Source organism: Cyprinodon tularosa, unplaced genomic scaffold (genome assembly GCF_016077235.1).
Source record: "Cyprinodon tularosa strain WSP-4 unplaced genomic scaffold, ASM1607723v1 ctg359, whole genome shotgun sequence".
Taxonomy (NCBI): Eukaryota; Metazoa; Chordata; class Actinopteri; order Cyprinodontiformes; family Cyprinodontidae; genus Cyprinodon; species Cyprinodon tularosa.
Window position 1 is genome coordinate 241,816 of NW_024039073.1, and position 22,769 is coordinate 264,584.

General features: G+C 36.1%; 1 protein-coding gene across 1 annotated transcript in view; it reads right to left on the bottom strand.

The window, feature by feature from the left end:
• LOC119790236 (AT-rich interactive domain-containing protein 1B-like) overlaps positions 1–22,769 on the bottom strand; it is a 261,129-nt gene that overhangs the window by 41,243 nt on the left and 197,117 nt on the right. Inside the window, exons 6-7 of the mRNA XM_038295693.1 lie at positions 13,700–13,786; positions 8,606–8,785 (exon numbers count right to left, since the gene is read on the bottom strand). Of these exons, the coding sequence (XP_038151621.1) occupies positions 8,606–8,785; positions 13,700–13,786 (267 nt within the window). The remainder of the gene's footprint in view (positions 1–8,605; positions 8,786–13,699; positions 13,787–22,769) is intronic.

Genomic DNA, 22,769 nt, shown 5'->3' on the forward strand with positions numbered 1-22,769 from the left:
CTCATGGTGTGATGATGTTATTCGTGTAATTGTTCAACTTTATTCTATTAGTTTTATGACTTTATTCTCGTAAATGTATGACTATTCTCGTAATTTTGCAATTTTATTCTTGTAATATTACGACTTTATTCTCATAATATTGCGACTTTATTCTCATAATGTTATGACTTTATTCTCGTATTTGAAAAAAAAATCTCTTGCCTGGCTCTAATACTCCTTCGTAATAATGAATTAGATTAATATGAGGTAATTTTAAATTCAAACTGCTTTTTATTTGTAAAAATAGATTTAAAAATCAAATGACTGTATTTAAAAGTTAGAATGTGCTTAATTCAAATTGAAATACTGAATTTGTCATTTTGTGGTCAGGTATTAGCTGCAGCAATCATATACTTGACCCATTAGGTGCAGACCAAAGGGTGAGCAAAGAGAATGCTAATCGATGTGTTTGTACTGGCTAGCTGGCCTAAAGCAGCACTGAATACCTGCAATAATCTTCCCAAAGGGTGACGGCGTCACCACTGCAGATGGGGGCAGGAAGTGTTCTGCTTGCAGGATAACAACCAGTTTGTACTGTACAGCCATGCGCTGGGTATGGCTGTACAGTACAAACTAAGAAAATGAAAACGTTTTCTTTCAGGTTCTGAAAGTTGCAACCCACAAAGGGAAGAAATGAAAAAAAAAAAAAACTGACAGAAACCAGACCTACAGTAGTTAAAAAAAAGACCCTCCGTCTTAACACATGCTGTAAACCAAACTCAGTATAAATTAACGGAACCAAGATACAGTATCATGTCTTATTTGCACATTTTTGTGTTCTATTTTCTTAGTCTGTTTTTCTATAACACTCCTCCGTATTCAGAACCTTTCAGAGAGAGTATTGGCGATATAGGAGGAGAAGGAAAATGCACAGTTGCTTGGTTCACAATTACACGGAAATTCTCAACGTGGTCATGGGTTTGGTGGACGCTCCGTCTTGCGCTGAGTTTTTATCCCTGCAGTCCCACAGGAGAGCCGGAGTGTGACCAAGGAGATTACAGTCTCCTGCTTCTCTCAGCACACCGGAGCGGCCAGCACTAACAGCCGAGGCAGTCTTACGGGGAGGAAGGTACGACATGCCCTCAGGACAAATGAACTTCCATCAGTAAGGAGAGGAACTCAGATAGCTACATGCCTGAGACGCCGAGTGCAGAAGCCTGTACAGGCTGAGCACTAATGAAGGGAATATCATCCTTTTCCTCTCCTACTTTTCATAGCTGTTGTTGAAGGTGGATAATATTAGTGGAAGACATCGGTAAGAGCAATTTAAGTTACCCTTAAAATGAGTCACACTGACTTTTTGTTACAACATGCTCGGATGGAAGGATGACCTTTTTTGCAGCATCTCTTATTGCCTGAGGACCCACATCCTCAGACAGCCACCTCAGCACCTTCCCCAGCAGGGTTTCTAAGCCACAGCGGGGCTGGGGTTCACCTTGGGGCAACTGAGCTCCTCAAACTGTCAATTTCCTCCCAAGACTTAACGGCTCCTCAAGGCACTGGCTTGAGTCATGAGTTTTTCTTTTTTTTCATTCTGTGGGCTGATTTAAATTGAGGCTAAGGCTTAAAAGTCCTGTCTGCAGCATGGTCATTACCAGCAGAGAGCCTTAACACCCTAGAGGTGGGGAAGGCAGTGGAGAGAGAAAAAGCTGAGCTGAGACAGACTCTCCATAATGGTGTAATGTTCTTCTCTGCCGTCTGATTATGAGTCTGCTGTTGTCAACACGCCGGCTCTCAAACACGTCTAAGTGCATGTCTTTTCAAACAGCTGTTGCAGACATTTGATTCCTAAGGGGAGTCTGACGTCAACCTAAACAGATCAGCTTGAGTTTGGATGAAGAGGGCTTTCAAAGCACTGGCGTAAACATTTAGTAGCTTCAACAATGTTTGGATTTGCTGAGTTGAATTCAAACTGCTGGCGCTATAAAACAGCAAGAAAAGGGGAAAGGAGAAATATTTTTGGCAAGCCTGATTTCATATATCATACTGTTATAGACTTATCTATTGACAGATGCATAAACAATAGCATAACCTTGAGGCACTTAATTAAAAAGCATATTTCATAAAGTAGAAAATCAAAAAATCTGGAAAGTATTGAAACATAAACCTGTCAACAAGTAAATTAAATATACTTTTCAGAATCAGAAAGAGCATTTTAAACAGGAGGCATGGCCATGTATGGTGAATAATGATATTCCTGTCTGAAAGCCTGTCAGTTTCAGATAGAGAACGTATGGCATCTTATTGAAAGATTGATGGAGCGCCTTTGCTATAAAAGAGCCAGAAAACATGGGTTAGCTTTGGTTATATCTCTACCAGCTAAAAGGAGGTATATATACATATATATATTTTTTTTTTTTCTTTAGTTTTTACAGCACTAGTGGCTTTTTTTTGTTGGACAGTTGGCTGCCAGTTTTGGGTACTCTAGCCAAGCTGAGTTTTGCTGAGTCAAACTGAGTTTTTGTCAACCTGAGTCTTTACATTGTTTTTGGTCTTTGCCTTTCGGCAGGAAGTCATCTTGCAAACTGGATTCTTTGGACCTTCTCTCCCTGGAAGGATCAAGGATGAGCTTCAAACTGAGCTGAGGAAACAAACCAGAGGTTTGGATCCACTTTTCCCCGAGGAAACGTTTGAACTTTACACTGAGTAAGGGATTCATCTCCACAACAGTCCGTTCAAGTAAGCAAGGAAATCTGAGTGGCAGTCAGTCTTTCTCCGTTCATCTACAAACAACCGCATTCTGGATAACCCTGTCCGCCCTCCACCGTATGAGACAAACATCGGAACACATTCCTCACCTGCTGGAGTCTAAGAGTCAACCTAATCTCTGGAAACGTGAGTCTGCCAACCTTTTCTCCTCTTCAAGTTCGAGAATCAATTCTCTCACTGAACCTGAACTAATCGCAGTCTCTTCCCCTCACCTTTCAGTTCCGTTTGAGCAGTGTTCAGAGCAACACTGGAATCTCCACAAAACTTCTCAATAAACCTGTTAAACTTTTTCCCTTGTCTCTCTAGACTGGTTTATCTGCATGTGGGTCCGAGCTCTTGATAAAGTCATGAAAGATTCAAACCAAGGTTTGCCACATCGAGGGCTAAGGCCACTGTACATGGGTCATGTGCGCTAACCATTGCACCACCGAAGCACGCCCGAAAAACATTTTTTGTCTTTTTTTGCCTAAGGGTTACCATTTTTATATTGCACCAATTCAGCAATGTCAAGTCTTAAAAAGGACAGGTTGCAGCTGTGTAAAGCTAACTTCTTATTTAACTTTTCTATGTACAAGGAGCAGATGGATATGGTATTATAACTGTATTCCTATTAATTTTGCACACTTAAAAAAAAACCAATGTCTTTACTTGATGACATGATATACTTTTTTTTTGCTTCTTGAAGGCTGAATAAATTGTTAGGGTGATCTGGATTCACCTATGGCCTAAGAATCGAAGGATTCTGTAAAAGTCAAAACTAAAAGTTTTTATGACAAAGACTAACTATTCTAGTGGAAGAGCTGATTGAATATACTATAATGGAGATACTGTATGCATGTGTGGGCATTAGAAGAGCTATGTTGGTGAGAGTTGCACAGGATTGACAATCTCTGACGTTAAATGTGCTAGAACTTCCCTCAGATGAACCATCTAATAAATGATCACTCTCCGCCTTAAACTTGCTCTATTTTAGGATACGGAAATCAATATATTGTGAGTTACAAGCATGGACACAGCTAAAAAAAGTTTTAAAAATGTTGTTATACAACTTTTAAATAAGCTCTGTTCGAGTTGTTATCATTAATAAAAAAAAGCAGCCTCATCCCCCTTTAGAGTTACAAATCATGATTTATTTAATATTTTTGCAAACAGTCCTTCTCTGTATGTCTGTACTGAAAATGTTATATCACACAAAAATGAGAACTCAAACTCCCTACGTGCAGAAGAGCCAATAATGAAAAAAAAAAAAAATATATAAAAAAATCAGCAGAGCAGAGTTCAGGGACTTGGAGCGAGATTCAGCTCAGGCTAATTTGTTAGTGGAGCGGAGAGAGGGAAGAGAAGCAGATGGAGCTGTCATTAGGAACAATGACCAGCAGCTGTCTGCCCTGTTCAACACACACTCACCCCTGACCTGGCCCTGAAATCCCTTTGAATCCTGTGAAATATAACTAGAACTGAGTTTATAACAAGGTAAAGATAAAAACATCTAAATCACTCTGAAAAACAGATTCCTTCACTCAATGCAATGAGGAATTTGGCATTTTTACTCCTTTAAAGGAGTGTATGTTTTGTTAAAAAACTCAAACTTCTAAACTATTGGAATTTTATTGTCTCTGTTTTATCAGCAGAGCATTTAATTCACGTAAATGAAAAGCTGAGGACAGTAGTCTCAGGGTGTCCCAGTACAACTTTTCCATTTCTGATGCAGCTTTTAGTAATGAGCGATATCTACATTGAACCGATAAGATATCCGCATGAATCATATATACTATCACTCATTTTTTACTGTGGAATGTTAGCAAAGGCTTGATGAAGTGATATTACTCAAATAGAGAAAAACAGCACGTATTAGAAAAACTGACCCATTTATTATAAACTAATTGGCTAAATTAACTTTAACCAGAACTGTATGAAAACAAATGATTTCTGTCAGCATCTTTACATCGAATATTTTAGATGCATGCTGACATATTTTTTTTATGGGGAGTGGCAGCTTTCTTGTAAGGGCATTGTGCTTGGAATCCTGAGGTTCTGAGTATGAGCCCCACTCCCACAGGCTTCCACTCTGGGTCCCTGAGCCAGACCCCTAACCCCACACTGCTCCCTTGGCGCCGCACAAAGGCAGCCTACTGCTCCCCATGGGTAAATGCAGAAAGTTAATTTTGTTGCTCTGTACTTGTGACAGTTTAATGAAAATAAAACGCTGAAAAAAACATCCTGATATCTATATATATATATATATTTAAATCTGACTAATTTACAATATCAGTACTGGATAGGGAGATTCATATAAAAGACCCAAAATAATAATAAGATTTAGGGAAGGAGTAATCTGGCTCCTATCAGATCTTATCAGGTGCCTTCAGCCAGTTTAATCTATCCTTGTTCTAATCATATGAACACATATACAGACATGAGGAAAGCATATTGGTTCCTATCAGGCTTTAAAATGCTTTAGCTACAATCCTAGACAAAAAGCTGATCATGATTATATTGCATATTTGTTTAATTAACAAAGGTTAGGCCACAATGAAGATGGTAGGTCCAGAATAAACTAAATAAAACCTTTTTTTTATTAAATATTTAAAGGCAGTCCCATGGTGCTAATTAAAAAATGTACTTGGTCTTTAAGAAGTGGAACTAAACTTCAGTTTAGCTTTTTTTTAAAGATATGTTTTCTTTTTTTTATTGTTATTTATGTCATGGTATGTGAGTTTGCTGTCTGAAAACATTATGATTAGCCCCCCCTCCAAAAAAAACAAAACAACTGATGACACTTTATTAGAAATACATCTGATTATTCCAATGTAGAAATCTATTTTAAATGTGTAGAATGTGTGCACTCTGATGAGGAGACATTCGCTTCTGTCATCCAACTGAGATTTCACGCTCATCTGCTTAGAGAGCTCCTTCCAGGCAAGTCCGCCTCGCCGTCGCTCTCTGCTTCCTTAATTTTTCTATTTCTCTTTGCTTACTGGGCTGGCAGCCCAGCCAAAGTCACATTAAGAGATAAGAGTGGGAGGAGAAGGGAGACCAAATACCAAATGCATTAGGGCTATTAATCAACATTAACAAATGTAAGGGAGCGGCTGCAAATTTGGGAAAACACAAGCATGGACGGGTGCATTTATCAAGGTGACACTTTAAAACTCACATTAACCAAAAAAGAAATATCACAATGTTTCTTGTGGTTTGCTGCAAGGGGCAAAAAATAAAGTGCAACAGCAGATGTCAGCATTTGTTTGATGGTCGGCTGTAGCATGTTGTAATGCCAACTGAATAATGCCTAATCACAGAGGTTTTTTCATTTTTTTATTTTATTTCCTGGATTGTAATAGGTTTCTTTTTTTCTTCACACTGGCCGGAAATGGTTTTACAAATGCTTGATGTGAATATTTCTTTGTCAAAGCACATCAAACAGGATGTTTTCTACTAAATACTGCATGAAGATCTGCTGGGAAGACAGCATGAAGCATTTAGAAGCTCACATGCATTGATGGAAAATTACATGATCACCTCTCTTTTCTTTAGTGTGCTGTCTTAAAGGTATATTAGCTGAAAAAAAAAAAAAACCCAAAACAATAATATATAACTTTATGCTGTATTTTTTTCTTTCTGATGTCTATCTACATTTATTGAAGGAACTTCAGATAAAACATACTTTGAAATAAAGCATCCTTATAAAGCCACGATTTGTTCCGATAATGTGCATTTTTATAAACATTGATCTAAGATGGAGAACTTTTTCTGGTGTTTTAATGAAATGTTTGCATCAAAACATCATGTTATAAGAGGACCACTAAGTAGGAACATAAATTATAAAAAAAAAAACTTGGTGCTGCAACGGCTTCCCGAGTGTTTTTCAAGCTGATTTAGAACCAAGGAAATTGGGAGGGAGCTGTTATTGGGATCCTCTGTAAACTACAGTAGGAATGTCACATCAAGGGAATCAGGGCGGAGCTAAACTTCTAATACTGTGGCTTCTGTCAGCACAGATAATTCAAGACCCAACTATTACGATACTGCAAAGCTTTATAATAAGCATTTAGTTGCATGTTTTTAAATCGATTTACAAAAGTAATTAAAACTTCAAAGATCCAAATCTGATTTCAAAACAAGGTCTAACATTTGAAAGTGCAAGTGATGGGTGGATCCGCTCAAAGTAATTAGTTTACAATTTACGATTAAATGAAAATTCACTTCTTTTCAACCTCATTCGCACAGTAAAGCATAATCAGCTCTCTAAACTTATCAGATGTTTATTCTTAAGCTTTGCCTTCACAAATAAAGAGCCTTTATTTATACAAACGTGATGAATGAAATAAAATATACGTTAAACATGAAAACAAAACTAAGTCAAAAATGACTGTTTGCGTATGGAAAATATCTCTGTCTGCCTTCAAGCAGCTGAATAAACCACGTTACATTATTTTTATATTTTTCCAATTCAAACTTTATAAGAATATATAAAACTAAATAGCAAATATTTTGGGATTTTTTTTTTTATGCTAGTGAATCCTGACAGTCACCCCTCCTTATTTTGTAAACTTAAAATGGATGAGCCTCATGCAAAAGTGAAGAAATCTTAAACTTCTTACATCAGTATTACATGATCTGCAATGTTTGATTGATTCAACCTGATCAAGCCTATTGAAGACAGACTAATATTTTCCCTCTAAGTTGCTTTAGTCTGTTTCTCACCAGCAGTCGTGTTCAGTGTGTTTGTTTTGGTTTAACTGTGATCTAATATTTCAAATATTTTAAATGGGACAGCTGATATAAAATCAGCATCACACAAACAAACATCTTTTCTGTTGCAAAACATCAGAGTAATCAAACAAGTTTTGTATGAGTCTTTGATTTTTGGTAAATCTGTTATATCAAAAGCAAAATTTCAAAATCTGCGATATTCAACATGATTGCATTTAAAATTTTAGGATTAAAGAGCTATTTTCTCTAATAAGGTCACGGACAAATTCTGCCTGAGAGATCAGATCAAGATCAGTGTCTGAACTTAAAGAATCTTTGCTATAAACCTTCAAAAAGTCTTCTTCTTTTCTTTATGTCTGAAATCTCAGCAGGACCTGAAATTGTAACTCAGTGGATAAACCTTGTGACAAGTTGGCTGGACTCGTCTCTTCTGAGCTCCCTCATAATCATATCATGAAGAGGGCCAAGAGGTCTGTCCAGGTTTCAAGTGCCTCATGAATAATCAGAGAGTCACATTGGATTTTAATGCCTACTGTGAGGCCCTCCACACGAGAGGATAGATGGCTGTACCTTGCTGTGTGTGTGAGAGAGTGTGTATGAGAACACGGATGATGGAAATGTCTGAAAATCCTTTTGTGTTCCTAATTAGCAACCTTTCTGACACAGCTGACATTGCAGAGGGAGAGAGGGTTCGAAAGCCCTCAAAAAAAGACAAGTTTGGCTTTTTTGTGCCTGAAACCTCTCTGACTAGATGATGTGAGGCTCTCATCCTCCTAACATGACCGGTCGGAAAGTTGAAGCAGCTCAGGTGGAAGTCATGACATGAGAGGTTGGTTTTAGCTCAGTTCAATCCTTGACAGGAATCCATTCTATGCATTTTGAAGTCGTAGCTCAAAATGTGGACTTTTTTTTTCAGTGGATGTGGATTTAATACTGCAAGACTTTTACTTGTTAACATTTTTGATAAGATAACTTGTGTTCAGCACCTTTGTCAGCTAAGTAATAAATTATAATATACGACCATTTTATTTGTACTATAATAAAAATGTCATTTTACTTTAACAGGAACAATCAATCATCAAGAATATGTTAAAATCTGAATGTAAAAAAATTGAAATATCTGCAGATGGGAAGATTTCCAAACCTTGGTGTCCGTACTGAGGTCCTTGAGGTCCATAGGGACCCGTGGGGCCACTCTGTGAATACGGACCCATGCTGGGATACATTGATCCCCCCTGTGAGGGGTGGGGAGACATAGGAGGTCCGGACTGGGGAGGTGCAAACTGGGATCCAGGCTGGTTCCTTTGCATGTTGGACATGAAACCTAAGAAAAAAACAAAAATAATTAAATGACAAAAAAAAGCCCTTTGCTTCCAAAAAGGGAAAATAGATTAGATAGATTTTATCTTTAAGTCTGTCAGGTATTTGTGTAAAAACAGCTGGAAAGTCATTGTGTCAAGAGCTATGTTATTTAATACTGTTTGAGTGACATTGGGTTTAGCATCTAGTAGAAGTTTTGGCCAATGCCTGCTGCAAACTGAAGGTGCTCTGCATGTCCTGCTCTGCTGCATGTTGACAGCAATGTGGTGCTGACCCTGATATGTTGGCTATGTAATAGGGACCAAATGTGGTAGGTGTTTAGGTTTATGCTGCAATAAATAAAGATAAAAAAAATATCTATTTTTATTCTTTCTTAAAAACAACCCAAACTGTTTGTTAGTATTGTCAGAGTGCAAAAAGCCTAAATATAACAATTGACTGACATAGCTTATATAGAAAACATAAAGTATTGAAATATAAACAATTATATATATATATATATATATATATATATATATATATATATATATATATATATATATATGCATTTATCTTTAGGACAATAAAATAGTAAGAAACAAAAAATGTAAATGTTTTCCATATTTTAGAAAAAAAAACTGAATTTTGGCTTAAAGAGAAGATGCCTTTCTGACTGTAGGAGAGAGGATATTCTTCTTTTTATTTAGCATCTTTCACTACGATAAGAGGATCTGATCCCTAACCTCTCTGTTACCTACTGTTACTCATATATATACACTTCATATAAATGAAACAGGTATTTGGAAAAAGGAGCAGGCTGACATCTAAATGGATCCTTGGACACATAAACAGACAAAGCATACAGTGAGTGCTATTGCTGACAAAAGCTGAGTTTAAGTACACACCTGGCCTTAGAGATGCATATAACAATAAAAGCTGAGTGGACATGTAAAAGTTTTGCTCTGGGTTAAAACCCACAGCAGAGCTGGTGATTCGACCATGGCTACTGTGTTATTCTAATCTGCTCTGTCAATAGGCGTGTTAAAGCCTCTCAGGCCCCAACTTGCCTGCACCATTCGAATTGACATTTTGCAGCGATCCTTGCCTGGGCTTTGCTCTTTCAAGCTACTACGTTCCTGCTTCTTTTTTAGAGTACTGAAAGGTCTGCCAATTCGCCACAAATGGAGAAAGGTCGCTGGGCGGCCATTGAGGGAGAAAAGTGCCAGTGTGGGTGTAGAAATGTGTGTGCATGCCAGCACGGTGTTGCAGATTAGGTGTAAATGGATTGGGTTTGCTCGGCTGTATACTTGGACAGCCATCCGCTTTGTTGAATGGGCGCGCGCAGGCTGACTCTTTAGTGGGTTTGGGGGAAACAACGGAAAGCTGACACTTGTGTAATTCCTTGTTTCTGCTCGAGAGCAGGGATATTGGAAAGGGAGGCAGAAGTTTTAAAATGTTCTGAAGTTTATTGCTGTGCATATGGATATACATATTTGCTTTCCGAGTGCGCGTGTGAGTGGGAGATAAAGATAGAGAGCAATAAATACTCTGCTTGAGTTTTTTTGTACTGCAAAGAGACGCAGGCCTAAGCAGAAAGTGTTTCAGCGAGAGAGAACGTGTGTGTGGGAGGAAAAGACAGAGGGAAAAGAGCGATTGGGGCCTGAAAGTGCTTAGGCTGCGAGTGCTGGGTTTAAGGAGCGAGGACATTATTGTAATGTTTTGCTTCCATTAGGGTAAGGGGATTCTGGTAGAGGAGGAGAAAAAAATACTGAGGGTAATACTGCACTTTAAATTGCCTGGAAAATGGATGGGGAGAGGAACATTGTGCAGACAGTGCTAAAAGCAAATAACACATTCAAGGATTTTTCTCCTCATCTCTCTCTCTCTGTGCTACGTTCCCCCTTCGCACACTAACACAGACCGTTCTCTTGTTCTGGCACAGACGCTCTTAGCTGGACAAGAGTGAGCACGCGAGAAAAAAAGTAGGAGAGGGAAAAAAGGGACGGTCAGTGGATTTATCGAAATGAAGAGCGGAGAGAGGCTCTTAGGGAGGCCAGCACTTGAGCAAAGTGTGGAGTAGAGAGCGTATGGAGGGTGGGGGTAAATCTGAGCATGGCAAAAAACAGCATAAACAACAGCCGACCCTGTTAACCGTGCTGAGCTTTCCTGGACTCAGCTGGGGGGGAGGCAGGGGAAGTTTGAGGTTTACAGGCATTAGAGAGCAGCATTAAATCTCCAACTTGATTTCATCAGTGCCCCACTCTCTCCCTCTGTCTTCATCCATCCACTCCCTCTGTCTCTCCGTGATTTTAACTGCTCTTTGGTGGGTGATGGAGAGGGACTCTTACAGTCATTCCATTAAGGTCTCTTTCTAGTCATTCAGGCTTTTTGCAGGGTTTTGTGAAAACAAAAACAAATAAGAATTGCAAGATTTACTCATTTTGCTTTTTTTTTGAGGACCTAAAAAGTGTTTTCAAATCCTGAAAACTAACTAGAGTTTTATTAGAGCAGAGGTGCTCACGTCCAGCCCTCAAGAGCTACCATCTCTTACATGCATCTCCTGTTTAACACAGCTGAATCTAAAGTCTTGGTGTAGGCTTACATTTTTACATTGGGATCAATTCAACAAATAATCAATAACAGCTTTCCAAATATTCATCCTGGACGTTTACCTGCATTATCAGGCCACAACACCTGATTGTTTAATTATCTTTGCCTGAGCCAAAGGAAGGAGAAAACATTTGACTGTAGAGTGGATCTACAAGAGAGATAGTATCTCTTGAAGTAATAGTTTGAGGAATGCATAACTGCAGGATAGGTAAGAACTGGCTAAATAAACACTTATTACATGACAAAACAAAACAAAGCTCACACAGGATAACCCACAAATATAAAGTAGGCTATCACATCACAATAAAATAATGGTTGTAACTGCAGCACAACATGAAATATATCTAGATGCTCTCAAAAATGTAGCTTTTTTAACTACCGTATAAGTCATTATCTACTGTGGTCAGTCAGAGGCAGAGCTCTCTTAAACCCCCCACATAGTGTTGGCATGTTATGTCTTCATGCTTGTAATCTCAGAGATTTATTATGACTTTCTCCCTTTTCCCTGATTATCTCATCATATAAAGCTTAACTTTGTAAGTTTAAATGTTAGTGGCAAACTTTCTCAGCTAATGTCATATTATGGTATCCAGGTTTAAAACAAGGTTCAAGTCTGAATCCAGAGGTTCAAGTCTGGATTCAGACTTGAACCTCCAAAAGCATTTAAAGACAATTACAGGGTCGGCTTTCTATCACCTGAAGAACATTTCCAGGATTAAAGGACTAATGTCTCAGCATGATCTGGAAAAACTAATCCATGCGTTTATTTTTAGTCGAATCTATTACTGCAACGGTGTTTTCACAGGTCTGCCTAAAAAGTGGATCAGACAGCTGCAGCTGATCCAGAACGCTGCTGCCCGTGTCCTCACTAAGACTAAGAAAGTAGAGCACATCACCCCAGTTCTAAAGTCCTTACACTGGCTCCCTGTATCTCAGAGAATAGACTTTAAAATACTTCTGTTAGTCTATAGATCCCTGAATGGCTTAGCAACTAAATACATCACAGACTTGCTATCAGTGTATCAACCCTCCAGACCACTCAGGTCTTCTGGCTCCAGCCTGCTCTGCATACCTAGAACCAGAACTAAACATGGAGAAGCAGCATTTAGTTCCTATGCTCCACTTATCTGGAACAAACTTCCAGAAAACTGTAAAAGTGCGGAAAGCCTGAGTTCCTTTAAATCAAGACTAAAAACACATTTGTTTAGGATTGCCTTCGACTGTTCTAGTTAAACAGTTCAACTAAAACATATTTTCTTTAAATTAATCATTTCAAAAGCATTACCATTAGTATAATAATAAAGAATATACATACAAAATAAAAGATAACTTTCCTTTTTGGGGAGCAGAAAGGCAATTCAGGTTTTGTTCCACCTGTGAACCAAAAGACCTCGCATAGGAACGTGAGGCTCTCTCTAAGAGTGAGAGGAAGGTTGTAGGTGCCACCAGAAGGTACTTAATTTTACAGAGACATCGGTAATCTAGAGTGGGATCCCCCCAGTTATCCAGGTTGGCACCATAGGATTGGTGTGTATCGGGCAGAGTTAAATTGCATATCGGGCAGAGTTAAATTAACTGTAGATAATGGGAAAGGTTTTGCAGTTCTATGGTAGTAGAACAAAAGGCAAGGTTCTGGGGAATTGTCAACTACCCAAGGAGAAATTTTTTATCAAATGCTAACAGCTTTAAAGATAATTAGAAATCAAATACTGGAAAATTAGCTCAAACAAAGTCCTCTTCTTCTCCATAAAAAAAAAAAACAATCATCAAATAAATAAATGTAATCTAACAAAAACTTCCAACTGTTTTTTTCCTACTTGCTTTGATTCTGTTTTATCTTCCTGTATTTTAATCATGTAAAGCACTTTGCATTGTCTTTGTACTGAATTGTGCTATACAAATAAATTTGCCTTGCCTTGCCTTGCCTATCGACTGGGTTTTTGGCTGCATTTTGCTTCATTTCTTTTCTTATCTTTTTGTGTATTTCTCACTTTCAGACATAGAAATGAATCTTTTATAACCTACGATTCTAAAGAAGAAAAAGTTGAAAAAACAACCATACACGCCCATTAAGTTTATGTTGCCATAAAGAGTTTTCTACGGCCTCTTATCTTCACGCAGCCCCGTGTGGTGTGGAATGGAACAAAACATATTGTTTCCATTTAAAACCTTTCCCTTGCAGTGAACAAGTAAAGCACAAACATAGCATTGCATGTACTGGGCCTATTGAGGATTGGTCTGCACGTTTAGCTAAAATAAAAAAAAAGTTCCATGACAAGATGCATGCCCAAATACAACATTCCCTCTTACTATATATATATAGACCTACCTCTCTCCTGAGTCATGGGGGAGCGTGTGACTGGCAGATGGGATGCATCTGGTCCATTTCCAGAGCTCAGTGGGGCCACAGCTGGACCTGCAAGGCAACATGAAGTTTAGTTAAGGGATTGGATTCATGCGATGAGTTATCTATTGTTATAATCTTGTCCTTGAAACAAATACTGTCTTGGGAAAAGAACACTTTATATGTGAGCCATTTTCCCTTGTTTGTTTTTTAAAGTGAGGTTGAACGTAAATTGATTTTCACTTTGTTTTCTTCTACCCAGCTTGGAAGAAAAGAATAATGGAAGAAATCATGGAATCACGTTTGTTTTCTGCTGCACAAAAGATAAACCTTACCAACATTTTGTTTTTGTAAATTAAGGGGCAAAGAAATCATAAAGGTTTGGATACCAAGGCTTTTATGTGCCAACACACAAAGTTGATTGGCACCAACCATGAAGCAAATGACAATTCAACTCTAGTAAGACATATCAAGACATTGGCCCCAATGTCGCCTTTTTGTGTAATCGTTAAAACTAGAAGGACCCACCAATATAAAAACACAGCCAACTGAGGATCATTGATCAGGTTTGCTGTGAAGGTCTTTGGGCTGTGACTGTTCCATTGAAATCCAATAGTGAGTTAAGGGTCTGATTAGGACAATGGCAGACAGAGAGTAAGGTGGATTGATTTGGCCTAAAGGAAGGAAAGAGATGGCGAATTAACCTTTATCTCTAAATTCAAGCACTGAAAGAAAAAGGATGAATAAGGACAAAAGGATTTCAGGTGTATCTAAAAATATAAAGTTATAAAAATTTTTTTTATTATTATGTATATTATTTATGCAGTATTTCTACTTACAAATTAAAACTCACGTTGAAGTACTTATTTGTATTTATTTTAATGAATGTGGCTTAAAACTCATAAATAGAGTTTATTGGGAGGAGTGAAAAAGTGTACAATGTGGTTAAATTGTCTCTGGAAAGTGCTTTGAGATGACGTGTTGTGAATTGGCACCTTAAATAATAGCAATACGTAAAAGAATTGGTTTGTCAATTCAGGCTGAAATGGAGTTGAGCAACCTTTGGCTCTGCTGGGGTCAGACTCCAGCTTTCGTGTGGTATGTATTTTATCCTTTCTGTTATCCAGGGGATTATAAGAAAAAACATGTTTAATAACTATATCTTAGTAAATTTAGTGGCTTCTAAAAAATAATTACGTCTATGGTCTAATTTTCTGTGAGAGACATTAAAGTAAAAGATACAAAAACTGTTTTGTTCAGACTGCAAACATTATGGTGTAAAAGGATGTATTTCAGGCAACTAGTGTGGCTACTCAAAGATACATGGCAAAAAACCTTTGTAAAAACAGTCTGCCCTTAAAGAACAGTTCTACTGGCCTTTGTGAAATTCTCAGGAGTGAATAAATGTGTGTGCCTCAGGCCCCAAGCAGGGCTTTGTAGCAAAAACCTCTTCAACAAGCAGTCTGCCCTTTTCAAGCAGTCCTACTTGCCTCAGAGAAATCTCAGGGTGCAAACAGGAGTGTTGCTAAATCCCAAAGCACAACTTTTCAAATACTTCCTAAAATGAGTATTGAATCTTTACTGACATGTTGCTTTGCTGGTGTTGCCAAAATTTGACATCTTTGCATGAGAAAAAAAAGTTAAAGATAGAACTATGCAGAAACAAGAGTGTATAAAAGAAATAATAATTTGAATATTTGACTTGCCCTTTTAATTAACAAGTCGTTAAAGCTTTTTTTCATTAAAATGAGTGTAATGTTATTATGGGATAACTTTATGTTGCTGGTAGTGTCTGCTACAGTATGTGGGCAACAGTTTAAAAAGTTGAAAAAACTGTGGTGTTATGGTGCTGAGGGTCATGATTTTGGCACTGATGGCTGGCCTAATTGCTCACTCCATTCACCTGTCTAACTCTGCCTGGTTGTTCAGTATTGCTAATCTGATCCACCTGCTGCTGCTTCTATTTATACGCCTCAGTCCCAGCCATCGTGGCCAGATTACTGATGCTCCTGCTTTGGTGCTCATTCTTGAGGGCCAGCGGAGAGCGAGTTTTTTAGCGTCCCGTAGTGTTTCTGATTTCCTGATCTGATCAGAAATCGGGAGACATCTACTGCAATCAAGTAACTGGACCAACGCTGTCTGGCAATTAAGTAGTCTAATAAGTGGACTTTGCATCAGAAACAAGTACATCGAATGCAGATACTGTATGAGTAATTGAACTGAATTGAGAACTGTCTGACATGCATCTCGAGGAACTGGGAACAGATACATAGACAAAAACTTAAGGATATAATTACCGACTCCATGTTTTATCTGTATTACACATTATATTGATTAATTGAAACTGAAGAATTGAGGATGACAATTTACTAAATATTAAGATACTGGAAACTAAAAGACAGTTATGTTCTTAGTTAAAGACTGTTCATGTTTTGCCTAATTTGTGAGTATTATTGTAAGAAATTCTATGTTTTATGTATTATCAGGCCGAGAGCTATGATAGAAATGAAAGTCAAGAGTTCAGCTCACTTATTGCAACCTTCACAAAGAGAGTGGCAATACAAAACGGTTCGTCTGACTCTATGTGTATTAATGTATATATGTAGTTTAATTTAGTTGTTTTGTGTAAGTCGTTTTGCTTCAATATAAATTCTAACTATGAATTTAAAAAAAAAACATGATCTTCGCTGTTACATAAATTTTAATTGCCCATATTATCATATGCAGTCTTAGAAATAAATTAAGTGATTTAATAAACATATTGCAAATAATAATTTACAATATTGACAGTGTCTGAAACTCATGTTGACTCTACATTAGATGATTTAACTTTAATGATAAATGCATACAACATATTTAGGAAAGAGAGAAATATATATGGAGGAGGAGTTGCTATCTATATAAAAAATCATATACCTGTTCAAGTGATGCCAAACTTAATGCATTCTGGTATTGAAACAATTTAGTTAAAAGTTAGTCTGAAACATCTAAAACCAATACTTATAGGGTGCTGTTACAGACCTCTAAATGCTAGTAGTGAATATTTGGATCAAATATGTGATATGTTAGATCATGCTAGTAGTAGGAACCTGGAAATTTACTTAATGGGTGATTTCAACATAGACTTGAGTTCTTCTGACTGTCCTTGGAAAAACAAATGAATGTGCACATCAATAGCATGTGGATTATCACAGATAATCAATAAACCAACAAGAATGTGTATAAAAAAAGGATGGCACTCGATCAGCTTCCTGTATTGACCATATGTTTATAAATTGACTAAAAGTGTTCTCAAATAGCTTATCCGTGCCCGTTGGTTTTAGTGACCACAATCTTCTTGCAATTGTAAGAAAAACAAAAGTTCCTAAAATGTGTCCAAAAACAGTAATGAAAATGTAATTTAGAAGTTTTAACAATTTACAATAAAAAGATAATATAAGAAATACAAACTGTTCAGAGGTGATATTACAAATGGATCCAGAGAAGGCATTTCAGCTTTTTGATCAAACCTTAATGAGCATCGTAGAAAATCATGCACCAATTAAAAAGTTTACTGTTTGAAATATTTACACCCCGTGGTTAGATCAAGAATTAAAAGATCTTATGAAAGAGAGAGATCTAGACAAAAAAGCAGCAATCATATCTAAATTTAAAAGTGGACTGGCAAATATATTGTAAACCTAGAAATGTTGTAACTGAGGTAAAAAAAAAAAAAGAAAAAAATAAATTTTACTATACTTAAAAAATTATAGAATTTAAACATGATAATAAACAATTATGGAATACAGTGAATAATATATTAAGAGGAAACAATAAATCAATTCCAGCTTATTTAGAACATGAAGGTGAATTTTATATAAGAGATGTAACGAAGCATCTTAATGATTATTTATTTAAACAATGAAACAAACTAAACTATACCACACAGCTATGCAACACAAATGTATCAAATACACTAATAAATAAGATGATGGAGGGTAAAACATGTAGTTTTAAATTCAAGAGTGTAAGTGTTTCTAAAGTGGAATTACTTCTGATGAATTGTAAAAACAAACCACCTGGTGTTGACTAACTTGATCATATGTTGCTTTTTTTAATAGTTGCAATCATTGCTCCTATTATTGCTCATCGAATTAATATGTGTTTTATGAATAATATATATTTGCAAGAATGGAAAATATGTAAAGTAGTGCCAATACCTAAAAATAAGAAAATGCCCCTTCAAATAAAAATAATGGAAATAATTGTTAATGAACATATTCAGTCTTATTTTAAGAACAATGATTACAAATGTTCAACATGCATATAGAGAAAAACACTCAACAGCCAGTGCTCTGACTCAGATGGTTGATGACTGGTTCAAGGATATGGAGGAGAGGAAAATAATAGGTGTTGTAATACTTGATTTCACTGCAGCGTTTGATATCATTCACCATGAATTACTGCTTAAAAAACTGGGGTATTATGGTTTTTCACAAACTGCATTGTTGTGGATGAAAAGTTATTTGTCAGATAGAAGAAAACTAGTTTATTTCGATGGCACTTTTTAGAAGGTAAGGGCTGTGGAACATGGGCCGCTCCTATACACAATCTTTACATATGACACCTCAAATGTCTGTGTTACTCCCTTTTATTTCTTTATTTTTTTATTCCTTATTTTTTATTTTGTTTTTCATACATGTACACGTGCACCTTAATCCTTATTTATTTTGATATACTTTATATTATTGTTTATTCTTAATGCACCTTTTTCCTCCTTGTTTTGCACCTTCTTTAAGTACTATGCCAATATGTGACCAGTGAATTTCTCTGCTGTGAGATCGATAAAGCTCATCTAATCTAATCTAATCTACCAATGATCTTGTTTCTGTTTTAGATACTGTAAAGCAAGCATCTCAAAGTTTGCAGATGATTTTATTATATATTAGCAGCAACTAATATTAGTGAGTTAAATACAAAACTACAAAGAGAGCTACAGTTAGTGGTGGACTGGGCAAGGAGCAATAAACTGGTTCTCAATGTATCTAAAACTATCTCTTTAGTGGTTGGAACTCCTTTTTCTTTACTTTTCAAACCAAAACTTGAACTCAGCATAGAGCTAAATCATGTTGATCAAAGAGAAGAGGCTAAACCTTTAGGAGTGATAACTAAAAATGGGTAATACTTTATCGGTTATTAAAAGATGTTAAAAGATGTACTTGTTAAACAAGTACTTGATGCTTGGTGGTTTGGTCAAATACTTCATGAATTAATATAAAGAAGATACAAATAATTCAGAACAAAGCAGCCAGGTTGCTCTCTAATGTGGGTTTGGATTAAAGTTGATAAAATGCATGATAAGGTTTTATGGTTAAAAGTTAAAAATAGATCAGTGTATTCAGTAATGGTATTTTTATATAACGTTATGACAAATAAAACATCTTTAATTTATACAAAACTATCCTTTTAGTATTGATACACATCATTATCCAATGAGACATTACAGTAGAAGGCAGTAGGAGGTAATTTTATTTGACCCAAAGTTAAAAGTAAATCAATTCAATATTCAGTTACAGGAGGTACAGAGCAATGTATGAGTGGAATTAACTATCAAACAACAAAACACTCTATGGTTTCAAACTTCACTTAACATATATTACCTTCAAAGAAATGTAAATAATTAATGCTAATTTAATTAAGAGATCCTGTTGTAGGGTTCTTGTTAGCTTGTTCTTTGATATAGATCTATTTGGAGTACCAGTATTTCATTTTAATTATGTTATTTCTGTTCTTATCATTATTTTAGTGATCAATGGCGTTAAATGTTAATATGTATTAATTTTTTTGTAAATGTCTTGTGCGTATAGTGTGTCAAGTGATGTAATAAATTGTATTGTCACATGGAAGATTGGTGGACCCCAGGATGAATAGCTTTTTAGCATTTTAGCTCATGCTGAAGCTAATGGGGGATCCACTGCCCACAGGCTGGATCCTACCTTGTTCTATGGAGATGAACTGAACAGTTAAACCAGGTTAGTGACTCATATGGATTATCATCCTTCGTCAGATTATCTTGGTCACTAATCTATAGATCCCCAGTCCTCTCTGAGTTATTAAACAACGCTTTGAATGATCCCACTGTCTGTTTCGTCTTAAATACTGGGTCCTTCTGCCCCGCATTATGACACTGAGAAGCTACTAATGCAATGTCCCTGTCAGAGGGAGTCTATAACAAATCTAAAGTTGCTTTTAGATTGTCCTGCCTCTATCTTGACCAAATCCCCCAAAAGTAAATATATGCTTTTACATCTTTTTTGATCATATTCTAATATGATGCTTCATTTTTGTAGGGGATGTAATTAAGCATTTCATTAATTAACTAAAGCACATGCATAATTATTACATACAGTAGGAAGTATTTGCTGGCCAATCAAGTACATTGATACTACGGTTATTAAACCAGATTATTTTGATATCAGCATCTCTATTAAGGTTCTCAGCAGAGGGAGACAAGTATATCTTTAGTTTCTTTACATATAGCAGCGCATACTTCCCTAAAAACAATTAACCAATGTAATTAAATGATGGTGCTCCCTGAATTATCACTTGGAAACTTAACACTAAATTTTGATCAACTTGGATTTTGTACCTTTGCAAACTTTCTGCAGACTGCAGATTTTATCATTACCTTGAAGCACAGAGTGTAGCTGTAGTCCATGTTTTAAGATTGTTCCAGAAATTCTCAAATAGACTTTGCCTCACGATCCTCTCAAGGCTGCTTTTATTCCTTTTGTTTTTTTATTGCATTTTGCCTTCCATTTAACTTTCCATTTAAATGCATATAAAACCGCTCTGTGAGAATTCAGCTTTTGAGCATATGCCTTCTGATTTTGCTTACAGTATTGATCGGTGAAAGTTGAGGGTGCCAATACAAGTTTGCTAGCTAACTGTCAGGAGTCTTTTCCAGGATCATGCAGGCTGATAAATAAAATTTTAGCATTTAAATTATATATTTTATTATATATATATCTGAAGTAAAAGTCAATAATCACAGAAGTTGAATTTGGGGTGTTTAACTGCTTTTAACAGAAGACTGTCTTTAAACAAATAAACCTCTCAGTGATATTTTAATTAGTTTAAATGTTCTTATATTGTAAATGTTTGGAGTAGACTTTTTTTTTTCAATATGTATTTAAAAAAATACAACTTGCGGGATGTGAAAGTATTTATTATGCATCAAGATATGCACCTAAAGTAAGAGCTGTGAACAGTTAGAGTGCAATAATAACACAAGCTTATTGTTCTGCTGTCATCAGAACTCAATAAATACAAAGGCCTTTTCCCATAAAGGACACCGTTAACATTATTCAATCACTTACTAAAATCTATGCTATTTCAAGAACTGTGTTTACATGTACGAGTTTTGTATGTTGTGTGTGTGAGTGTGTCTGTCCACACTAGAAGCAGTACATGACTGGAGGTGACACACTCTCCATATAAACAAACCCAATTAAGTCAACATAATTGCTTTGCATAAAAATGCATAAACAACATTTCCATCTATCCGCCGCCTACTCACACTCAGGCACGCAAAAAACAACATGCACAGACGTAAAAAGTAATTGCACAAACAAGTGTAAATAAACACAGAAGAGCACACAAGGAAGCACATGTAAGAGCACAGAGGCACATACGACGTGTACTGAAATGTTCGCAGACGCACAAAGGCCCCCTGCATCACACTTGAATAGTTCCAGCGGCACTGCTTCAAAGAGGGAATATTCGATTAGTTAGTCTGTCACCATGTTGCAGGAGAGAATGGGAGACATTAGTATGCGAACACTGAAGCAAAAGTGAGATAAAACAAGAAACATTGGCAACAAGCTTTTATGTGCGTCTGCACCGGCAATGGAAAAATATTCTAATGCACTGCTTATGCAAAAGTAATAATTCCTTACAAAACATAGGCCTGCATTAACAAAAAAAAGTTAAAAGTAAAGAAAATTAGTAAGTACCATTGGTTTTATATCCTATTTGACCTTATTCATCTGGTTGAATTATAATTTGGATTTCATAAATACAGTCAAATCAATTTCCATTCAAACTTAGAGGCAGTTGAAAACTAAAATAAATGTCAAGGCAAAAAAACATACATGCAAGCATCTTTTAAAAGGTGTTATGACATTTTAGGAAGCCTATATAAGATGAGGAAATATTCACTTTTTTATTAAACATTTTATTAAAATTTATATGAAACACATCTTAATGGTAGCCAGATATAGTCAGAGGAAATATATAATACAGATTCAAAATAGAGGAAATTAAAGGAAAAAAATATACCAGCATCAGGAAATAAATTATTCGCCCAGTAGCTGATAACTGGTTGCACTGCAAAAAATTTAAATCTTAAAAAGTCATTTTTTCTTAAAATAAGTGCATTTTGTCTTGAATTGAGGAGGTAAGTGAGACACTTTGCCAATGGAACAAGTCAATTTACATTTAAAATAAGAAAAAACAGTTGCATTGTCTTATTTCAAGTGCATATTATCTAATTATCTTATTCTAAGAGTAAAAATACTAATTTCATTGGCAGATCATCCTGTTTAACTACTGAAATTAAAGGTAAATACACTTAATTTAAGAAATGTTTTACTTATTTCTAGATCGTTTTTGCAGTGTGTGCAACAGTTGCTGTTAATTATTTAAAGAAAGCTTGCAAAAAGTCTGTTACATCATTGTAGAATAATTTTTTAGATTAAAAACAAATCCTGAAATATCTTAAACCATCAAAAACCTGCTTCAGGATATATCCTGTCAACTGGATTTAAGTCCAGACTTTGACTAGGCCAATTGAAAACCTTTCTTTGAATGATTTTTGTTTTTGGTTATTTAGGAGATGAAGTTTACATATATTTGAAATAAATCATTGTCTTGATGCACAATTTTAGTGTATTTAAGCTTATTAAGACCACAAAGCAGTGTAGCAAAGATCCCTCTGAATTTTCTGGTTGAAAGAATTGAAGTATTTTTAATGGAGGTCTGAACCTGGGGTTTTAAATGACTTCAACATAACAAA